Below are 9,590 nucleotides of genomic sequence, written 5' to 3'. Positions count from 1 at the left end.
CTAAGCAATTTTTTCTAGTGGTTGTGGGGACAATCTAAAGGAATTTTTTCCCTCACAAATTGCTGTTTAATTTCTTTTGCTACTCCCCTCGGCGTATTTGAAAAGCTTACACCTAATTTGTATCTTAGGTGAGTGTAGGGTTATGTTCTTTCCAGCAAGATCGCACTGGGCACGCGTGACACAGCGCACCACGGAACTGGCAGTCCTGAACCTTGCGGGGGCCGCCCCAGCCCTGCCCAGACCCTGTCGCAACCAATCGGAGCGCCGGGGCGGGCACAGCTGGGCAGACTATAACAGGGGCCCGGGCGCGGGGACCAGCGCTGCTGATGCTAATGCCCAGGCTGGGAGAACTTGGCAGGGTGCCTCAGGTGAGTCCCGCCGGCGCTCGCTTTGCAGCCAGCTGGGAGGCTCTAACGCCCCGTTAGCCCTGCTGGGGCTGCGTGTCCAGTGTCGGGGGAGGCCGGTGGAGGGGCTGCGGGTGAGTCCTAAGCCTCCTGTGGGGACCATCCCAGCGTCCTGCGTGCGGAGGCAGCAGAGGCGCTGGGTGGTTTGCGCGCTGCAGCTTGGTCCCTGGCGCTGGCGGGAGACAGTTTGAGCCGGTTGTGGGGGGAGAGGAGCTGCCTGCCCCTGTCTGATGGGCCAGGGAGAGCAAGCGGCACTTGCCTGTCATATTCCGCCTGGGGCTCGGGAGCGAGCTAACCTGGGGATCCCCCGGCCCCCTCCGTGCTGTGGGTGTCGGGGCGGGGGGGGCGGATCTAGGGGTGTCTGGGCCCCCTGTGCTGTGTCGGGGAGGGGGCGGATCTAGGGGTGTCTGGGCCCCCTGTGCTGTGTCGGGGAGGGGAGGGGAGGGGGCGGATCTAGGGGTGTCTGGGCCCCCCTGTGCTGTGTCGGGGAGGGCGGATCTAGGGGTGTCTGGGGCCCCCTGTGCTGAGTGTGACGGCGGGCACTGGAGGGGCCTGGGCACTGGCTAGCTGCAGTGTTCGGCTCATGCCCATTGCAAGGCCCGTATCTTGGCTCGGTAACACCCAGCAGTGACTGTAATTGGGACCCGCTCTTCCCGGCACTTCCTAGCTTATTCCTCCTCCAGCACCGCAGGCCGCCTAGGAGCCGGGCGCTGTGATTTCTGCTCCCCTCCTGCTCCCTGCGCTTTCCCTGGAAGCCGCTGTGGGCTCTGGCAGGGCTTGTTTGGCTGAACCCAGAGCACGATGCAGCTCTGCAGCTGCGGACCTGGGGCTCCCTATTGCCCTCTCCCCGACAGGCCCCAGCGGCGCCGCCCCGGGCTTGTTTACACAGCAGTGGCCTTCCCGAGCAGAATCCTTCCCTCCCCTGCCTTGGGTTTGCGACTGGTCTCCCAGGTCAGCAGTCATGTGAGTGGTCTCACGTGATGGATCAGTGGGGCTGCCCTTCCCAGCTGCTAGGGCGGGTGCCTCCTGCAAATCGCCCTCTCCCCTGGAGGAGATCCGTTTACAAGAGAGTCTGGCCCCTGCGGTGCCTCTAGGCGAGTAAGAGGCAGGGGAGATGGGCGCATGGAGGTAGCCCTTAGGACGGGACCCTCACCCTTGCCTCTGATCGCATCCCATAGTCTTATGATTTTGTAACTAGTTTCTGTGAGGAGAGCGGAAATGATTCCAGGAAAAGATGAGTCAGCTGTGCAGACAGGCTTCCCAGAGGCAGAAGCTTTCTATTTACTTACCGAAAATGTTCCTTTTTTCCCCCTATCCTGCAGTACCAGACAAAGCTCCCTATAACGAGCACAGTCACTGTTACATGCACTTAAAAGAACTAGTGTGGAAACCATAATGGGGAAAACCAAATTACAATGTGGTGTGAATCCTTTTCTCTTGCAGATAAAGGATGGGCATCCTACTGAAATGCAGTGATTGTCTGTTAACACCCTATTGATTGGATCTGGGTGAAAATTAGAAAAGGGAGAGAGAGACAAAGAGGGAAGGGCAGAAGTAATTGAAAGGGCTGTGAAGTGGGCCTGTGATTTAATAGACTTTCTATGGTGTGAAAATGTCCTGCAGCATCTCCCAGGATTGGTGGACCAAGTCTAGGCACCCCTCCAAGAAAAGAGAAAAGGAGTACTTGTGGCACCTTAGAGACTAACCAATTTATTTGAGCATAAGCTTTCGTGAGCTACAGCTCACTTCATCGTATGCATCCGATGAAGTGAGCTGTAGCTCACGAAAGCTTATGCTCAAATAAATTGGTTAGTCTCTAAGGTGCCACAAGTACTCCTTTTCTTTTTGCGAATACAGACTAACACGGCTGTTACTCTGAAACATGAAAAGAGAGTTCATACATCTCTAGTGCCCCATTATAAGGCGAGAAACCAGTTTTTTCACGTGGCATGAGTTAAGGAAGAAGTGGTTCTCTCCTCTTACATAACTGGCTCATAGAGGAGACATAACTGGTAATGACAGGTTTCAGAGTAGCAGCCGTGTTAGTCTGTATTCGCAAAAAGAAAAGGAGTACTTGTGGCACCTTAGAGACTAACCAATTTATTTGAGCATAAGCTTTCATGAACTACATGCATCCGATGAAGTGAGCTGTAGCTCACAAAAGCTTATGCTCAAATAAATTGGTTAGTCTCTAAGATGCCACAAGTACTCCTTTTCTTATAACTGGTAATGGCTTCAGCTTTGTGATACACACTCGAAATACGTCATTTTGAGTGATTTTTTTTTTCCGTTATTTGTCTCTGTATGTTACTAAGCAATCTTTCTACATAGAAACTTCTGATAAACAGAATCTTACATGTGAGAAATGGCTTAACTGATCTTGTTAACTTTTGGTAGACTTTCCAACATGAATATATATCTGGTCATATTTTCCCTGTGTTTGGGAATATCATTTGGTGCTCCAAGAATAGATCCTGTTTTGGATAACCACTGGAACCTGTGGAAGTCATGGCACACTAAGACCTACCATGAGGTGAGTATTTTGCAGAGGCAGACCCCACAGTATGGACATTTGCTTAGTACAGGAAATGGTAGGAACAGTAAAATGTAACCTAAAGGCTAGCACTTGGAACTGAGTGACTATTCCAAGCTCTGCTATTAACTCTCTAACCTTGGGAAAGGTACTCTATTTTCCCTGTCTGTAAAATGGATGTGTTTACTTATCTGAGGGTACTACTTCTACACTAGAATAAAAGACCCATGACAGGGCTGTGATTGGCCCAGGCCAGCTAACTCAGGCTTATGGCGCTAAAGATGGCGGTGTAGACATTCAGGCTGGGGCTGAAATCTTGCAAGGAGAATGGAAAGTGCTTAATTTGTAATGAAAGAGAGAGGGGCTGGGGCTGAAGCAATTATTTTTACATTCATAACGGATGCAGTAGGCCCAGAGGTGCTGGGGCTCAGCCCTGGCACAAATTAAGCACTGAGAGTGGGTCTCAGAGTCCAGGTTCCAGCCCAAGCCTGAATGTGTACACTACAATTTTTTGCCCTGCAGCCCTGGCCTCTGAGACTCATTACTGTGGGTTTTTTATTTCACTGTGGACATACCCTAACAGGAGTTAATGTTAAGAACTTTGCCATCCTTGTATGAAAGACAGCACAATAAGTAAAAGAAAAACACGTAAGCTATGTCTACACTTGCACTTTTGTTGGTATAACTTAGGTCGCTCAGAGGGCTGGTTTTTTCACACCCCTGAGTGATATAAGTTACACCAACAGAAGGGCCGGTGCGGACAGCACTGTTGGTGGGAGACTCTCTCCCACTGATATAGCTACCGCCACTCATTGGAGGTGGTTTAAATTATGTCAAAGGGAGAGCTCTCCTGTTGGCATAGAACAGCTATATGAGTGATCTTACAGCAGCACAGCTGCATTGGTACAGCTGTGCTGCTGTAAGCTTGCTAGTGTAGACATAGCCTTAGTTATCTGGACTATTGCAAGCAGTCTTCACCTTCCAGATTGCTTTGGACAAGAAAAAACCTAAAAATTGGTGTATTACTGTTTTCATTTGTTCTTTTACTCACGGAGAGAGGCCAAATTCCATTATCCAAATCACCTGTTCTCTGCCCTTTAGCGGGAAGAAGGCTGGAGGAGAATGGTATGGGAGAAGAACTTGAAAATGATTGAACTACATAATCTGGATCAGACAATGGGAAAACATAGCTACAGAATGGGAATGAATCAATTCGGTGACATGGTATGTATAGGGAAAGCCATAAAACTTGTTTTGTTAGTAGTGATATATAAGAGGATAAGAACTTACTTTTTTTTTCCTTCCTTCAGACTACTGAAGAGTTCAAGCAGCTGATGAATGGGTTCCAATATAAAAAATCAGAAAGGAAGTACAGAGGATCACAGTTCCTTGAACCCAACTTCCTGGAGGCACCAAAATCTGTAGACTGGAGGGAAAAGGGATATGTAACTCCAGTTAAAGACCAGGTATGTTGTCTTGTGTGTAACAACAAATAGGATGTGCATGTCTGTATGTTATGAGCACTGGAAGGATTTTGGTATTTTCACAAAGGTTGAAGTCCCTAATGAGCATGAATGAAGTGGGACTTGGATAATGGTATACTCATACATTTAGACTGCTGTGGTAACATGGACTACTACATTGCCTGTGCTAATGAGTAATTTTTCCTTTTCAACTTCAGGGTCAGTGTGGATCTTGTTGGGCATTTAGCACAACTGGTGCTCTTGAAGGGCAGCACTTCAGAAAAACTGGCAAGCTTGTCTCACTGAGTGAACAAAACCTTGTAGACTGCTCTCGCCCTGAAGGAAATCAAGGATGCAATGGTGGTCTCATGGATCAAGCTTTCCAGTATGTACAGGACAATGGAGGAATTGATTCAGAGGAATCCTACCCATACATTGCCAAGGTAAATGTAACTAGCTCCAGGCTAATCTGTTTTATCTGTACAGTGTGTCTTAAGTATAGAAACACAAGGTAAATATACAGGTTGAAATTTGGGGAAGGAAATATATTGACAGCTTTCAGAACAGATCTGTTCTTCCCTTCATAGTTGTCCCCCAAGCAAACTAGAATAGCTGCCCACCAGTTCCAAAATCAGTCAAAAGTATGAGAAAAGTGACCTCAAAGATTTTGGGCAAAAACCAAAGGCTCATCAGACCAGTTTTAAGAAGTGAATAGCAAAGCAAAGGGCCTTCCACTGATAATGCTCTGCTATCATGCCCCATACACTTATATAGCCAGAGATGTTAACTCCAGTTAATCTCAGATGCCACAACAATATGCATGACAGAAGCAGTCTGTCACGTAACCAGCACCCAAACAAGGTCGCTTTTATACAGATCAGAGCTGACTCTTCTGGGTGAAGTTCAGTTTCAGAAGACCTGATGCAGTACATCTCCTTGCAGTTAATACTGGTGAAGGGGCAATATCTGCATTCCAAGTTGTCTGCAGCAGTAGTCCCATGTAGAGAGCACGATAGTAATCCATCCTAGAAGTTAAAGGCATTCACAGATGACTGGCAAACTTCAGAAATAGCTGTAAATTGCCTAGCCAATTGTAGATGTTAGGTGCATAGCTTGTGAGCACTACATAGAAAGAAAAATGGGAGCAAGGAGACTTCTTGCCGCCAACACAACCTGGGATTCCGGAATATTGGATCAGACCTGTGCAGGTCACATATTGGGTTTTTAATTTAGGAAGAAGATTTTATGCTTGCAGCTTCACTTTAATTGTAAACTCCTTTGCTTGTTAAACATGTTGTCTCCAATTTTTGGTCTCATTGACACAGCAGAAAATGAACAAACCACATGACCCTCTTTCTATTAGATTAAAACTTTTTCCACGTCTCCTCAATTCCTAATTTGTCTAATGTGTCTCTGAAAGCACTTGCTCCTTCAAAAGAGTTATCTCTAATGTGTTTTGTGAAGTTCCTCGCACACCTGCTTTATTCTTTACAAAATAAGTAAAGAAAACTTTATAAAAAAAAGTTCAGGGACCTGCGTTCCTTATTGTGCATTGGGTGATCATGATGTTGCAAACCAAATGTTGACTTGGGTCTTGCCATGTAAGTAATGCAGGAACACACATCAGCTGTTTCGTTTCAAAGGACTTGACTTTCATACTGGCCATTCATTTCATAAGGTAAAGTTTTGTGCCCACAATTCATCATGCTTATCCTAACAGTTCATGCTCTATTCTGACAGTTATTGTAGGCACAAAAATGGATACCTTGTTGAAGAGTAGGTTCAAAATATAGTTGCAAAATGTGTAAGTCTACAAGTATGATATGTTAACTGCTTGAGAAAATGGGAGAAATCTAATGATCCTGTTGTCAAATCAATTTTGACAGCCCACACTCTGGCTACTTATAAATTAGCTGAGTGGATTTTTCATGATGTTTCTCTGAATGAATCTTGGTTAAAAGATCTGCATGAGACAACTGGGTCTCTCTTTCAGTCTCTTATTCTGAACTACTTAAGACTACATTGCTTAGTTCTTTTTGTTAAAGAAATGCACCAGGATTGGTTGTCAGACAGTTTCAAAATACCCAGCTAGACAAACTAAGCACAGAGTAGCTGGCAACACTTGCTAATCTAAATTAGAGAACTATGTAGTAACTCCAATTTCCTTTTTTGTCAAGGATGATGAAGACTGTATGTATAAGGCAGAGTACAATGCTGCTAATGATACTGGCTTTGTAGACATCCCACAAGGACGTGAAAAAGCACTCATGAAAGCAGTGGCATCTGTGGGTCCAGTCTCTGTGGCTATTGATGCAGGCCATTCATCATTCCAGTTTTATCAATCAGGTAGTGATTTGTTCACAGTTTATAAGATGACTTCATGTACTGTATCTAATGTTGCAGTACCGATGCGCGCAAAAAAAAAAAAAAAAAAAAAAAAAATCTGATGTTGCAGTCTGTACTTTAATTACTGATGCAAAAAAGTTTTGATCTGGAATTCAGGCGATCTGGGGTCAGTCTCCAACTCTGATACAGATTTCCTTTGTGATCTTGGACAAGTAATGTAACCTGTCCTTCGGTTTCCTCTCCAATGAAATGGGGAATAATGCTGAAATACCTTGCAGAAGAGATGTTTGACTGATTGTAAAACACACCATTGAGATCTAAAGACAGAAGATGTTCTAGAAATGCCTTTTTTTAAATCTTGGAGTCCTTACTTGAACTTGTATTTTCTAGGTATCTATTATGAGCCAGAGTGTAGCAGTGAGGACCTGGATCATGGCGTTCTGGTTGTAGGCTATGGCTTTGAGGGAGCAGATGAAGATGGGAAGAAGTACTGGATTGTTAAGAACAGGTGCAAAACTTCTGGGTATTTTCTTTCTATACAACACTCTTCAATCTCAGTCCATGGTTTTATAAAGTTGAGGGTGCAAATGGTTTGATTACATGTTCAAATGAATTAGTGTGGAAAGGTGCTATGATGCAGGGTAGGAGAAGTCCTGCAAATTTGACACAACTCCACAACCACCTTTATAAAACAAATGCCTCAGTTCTTACATAGGGGAAAGAAGTTATACCTTTTGGGTTCTTAATAAACTTGGCTTTAAGCAGCAAATTCATTCTAATGCATTTTGGACTGTTTAGATCATGACCTAAACTGGAACTGAAAACTAGCACAAAGTTGGGATACCCTTAAGTGTGGAGGAGATGCACTCGGGTTTCATATTTCGTGCAGATGGAAAAAGGACTGAGGACTGGCCTCTTGTGCTAGAATAGGAGGCAAAAATCTGACAGGTGAAAGACAGTGAGAGCCATGAAATCTTGGGTGGCTGGTCTTCTGCTTCCTCCAAGAGAGTACCCTCCCCATGGTTGTCTGCAGTCTTTTGGTGTACAGGCGAGTCTCCTCTTACGCTGGGGTTACGTTCTGTGGTCAGCGTGTAAAGCAAAAATCGCGTATAGTCAAAATTATATTGAGTGTAATGGTGGGCGGAATTGCCCGCACTACAGGTACAGTATTAAAATTGTTGTTTGTTCTTTTTTGGGGGGGCGGGGGTTGGTTTTGCTAACCGTGCAAAGCTGAATTCATGCATGTTAAATGCATGTAAGATGAGACTCGCCTGTATTGCTTTCTGGGAGGTCAGTTAGTGAAGTCAGTTATATACTCCACCACAGAATCAGAAGTATTGCCTTGCTAGTTCCATCCTTGGGCACCCATATCCGCTCCAGCCATACTGCTACTGGAAAGAGAGTCAAAGGGTTGCATTACAAGGTTCTGTGCTGTACTCTGGGTATCCTTGGCATACCATGCATCTTACCAATGGAGAGCATTTGTTACTTGGGCTTTTTCACAAAGCTGAAAGGTGGAAATTGCCATTCTAATCCATGGGACAAATGTAGATCTCAGTGCTAAACTCTCTTGCCTTACTGTTAAGGCTAACCATAATTTTTTCTTTTGTTTTCCAGCTGGGGTGAGAAGTGGGGTAACAAAGGATATATCTACATGGCTAAAGACAGGAGGAACCACTGTGGAATAGCTACAGCAGCTAGCTATCCACTAGTATAACTTACTGAGGGGGATTAAGTGTTTCACTGCAAGAGTGGTTTTAAACTGATTGACAAACCCATGTTAATACATGTGGTAGGATTTGTATCTTCCAAGATCCAACTTGCAAGTTTTATATGTTGGTGACAAGCCACTTGTTTAAATTAATGTAAATGTTAATATGTAAACAAGCTTGTAATATTGCTGGTTTGCAGACTGCTTAATTGATTGGATTCTTTTTTGAATTTTCCTTTTTTAACTGTAATGTGCACAAAGATTTACTTTTTAAATAAACACGCCAATTCCAACGTGTAAAGGTGACTTTGCTTTCCTTTATGTATAAATAAAGGAAATTTATGTATGTATAATTTATGTATGTATAAATTGATGATCATCTTAACCAAACCATGTACCCATCACTTTCACCATCCACTAAAATGTAGCTGAGTTTGGGAATTATTGCACCCAGCAATTATTCAAATGGTGTATAGTATGGTACACAACAGGACAGGAATATAATTGAAAAATACTGTATCCATTTGAAGTAAAGCTGATGTAGTGGGAGTGACCAAAACTTGGTATTTCATGTGGGACTCTGAATTTCTGTTTGAGAGTCAAGCAGGAGTTTTCATTACACTCAGACGTATTGAACAATTAATATGGCATATCAGTCATATGATCCAAGAGGAACAAATAATTAGGTTTATTGTACCTTTCACTAAATGTTTTTGTTATCATTGTAGTACTAAAATAGAGTTTTTTGGATTCACTTATGTATGCAAGCAGCGTCCCGTTCTGCTGCTGTAATTTAAGTGACCCATGAAGGAGCTCTTAAAAATCTGGACTTATGCCTTTCCCCTGGCCTTCGCCCTTTCTTTTTTGTGTGTTTATACTTCTTGTGGTATGTTAAAGTCCCTGAACGGTTTTAAAAATGAACTTCATTTTCCTTACACATATCAAGATTGTCAAATCTGATCTTCCCTGAGTTTGCTGAAAACCCCTTGGTGCTCTTGCCCCTTAACTGAAAGGACAGAGCTGTTGAAATAATAAACCATTCCTCTCCAAAATGTTTTTCTTTGGAGTTTTTAGGCTTTTCGGTGGCATTTACTGTAGCACCTCACAACCAGGAAGGGCTTTATCCTTACTAT

General features: G+C 44.1%; 1 protein-coding gene across 1 annotated transcript; it reads left to right on the top strand.

The window, feature by feature from the left end:
- Nucleotides 1-217: 217 nt before the first annotated feature.
- CTSL (cathepsin L) lies at nucleotides 218-8,746 on the top strand. The gene is made up of 8 exons (XM_074953158.1): nucleotides 218-368; nucleotides 2,802-2,937; nucleotides 4,039-4,161; nucleotides 4,248-4,403; nucleotides 4,619-4,843; nucleotides 6,578-6,746; nucleotides 7,137-7,254; nucleotides 8,364-8,746. Exons 2-8 carry the CDS (start codon nucleotides 2,812-2,814, stop codon nucleotides 8,461-8,463), a joined length of 1,017 nt encoding a protein of 338 aa, XP_074809259.1. The 5' UTR covers nucleotides 218-368; nucleotides 2,802-2,811; the 3' UTR covers nucleotides 8,464-8,746.
- Nucleotides 8,747-9,590: the final 844 nt, after the last annotated feature.

This window comes from Natator depressus, chromosome 5, assembly GCF_965152275.1.
Source record: "Natator depressus isolate rNatDep1 chromosome 5, rNatDep2.hap1, whole genome shotgun sequence".
Taxonomy (NCBI): Eukaryota; Metazoa; Chordata; order Testudines; family Cheloniidae; genus Natator; species Natator depressus.
The sequence above is the reverse complement of the archived record's forward strand: the minus strand, read 5'-3'. Positions and strand labels throughout refer to the sequence as shown.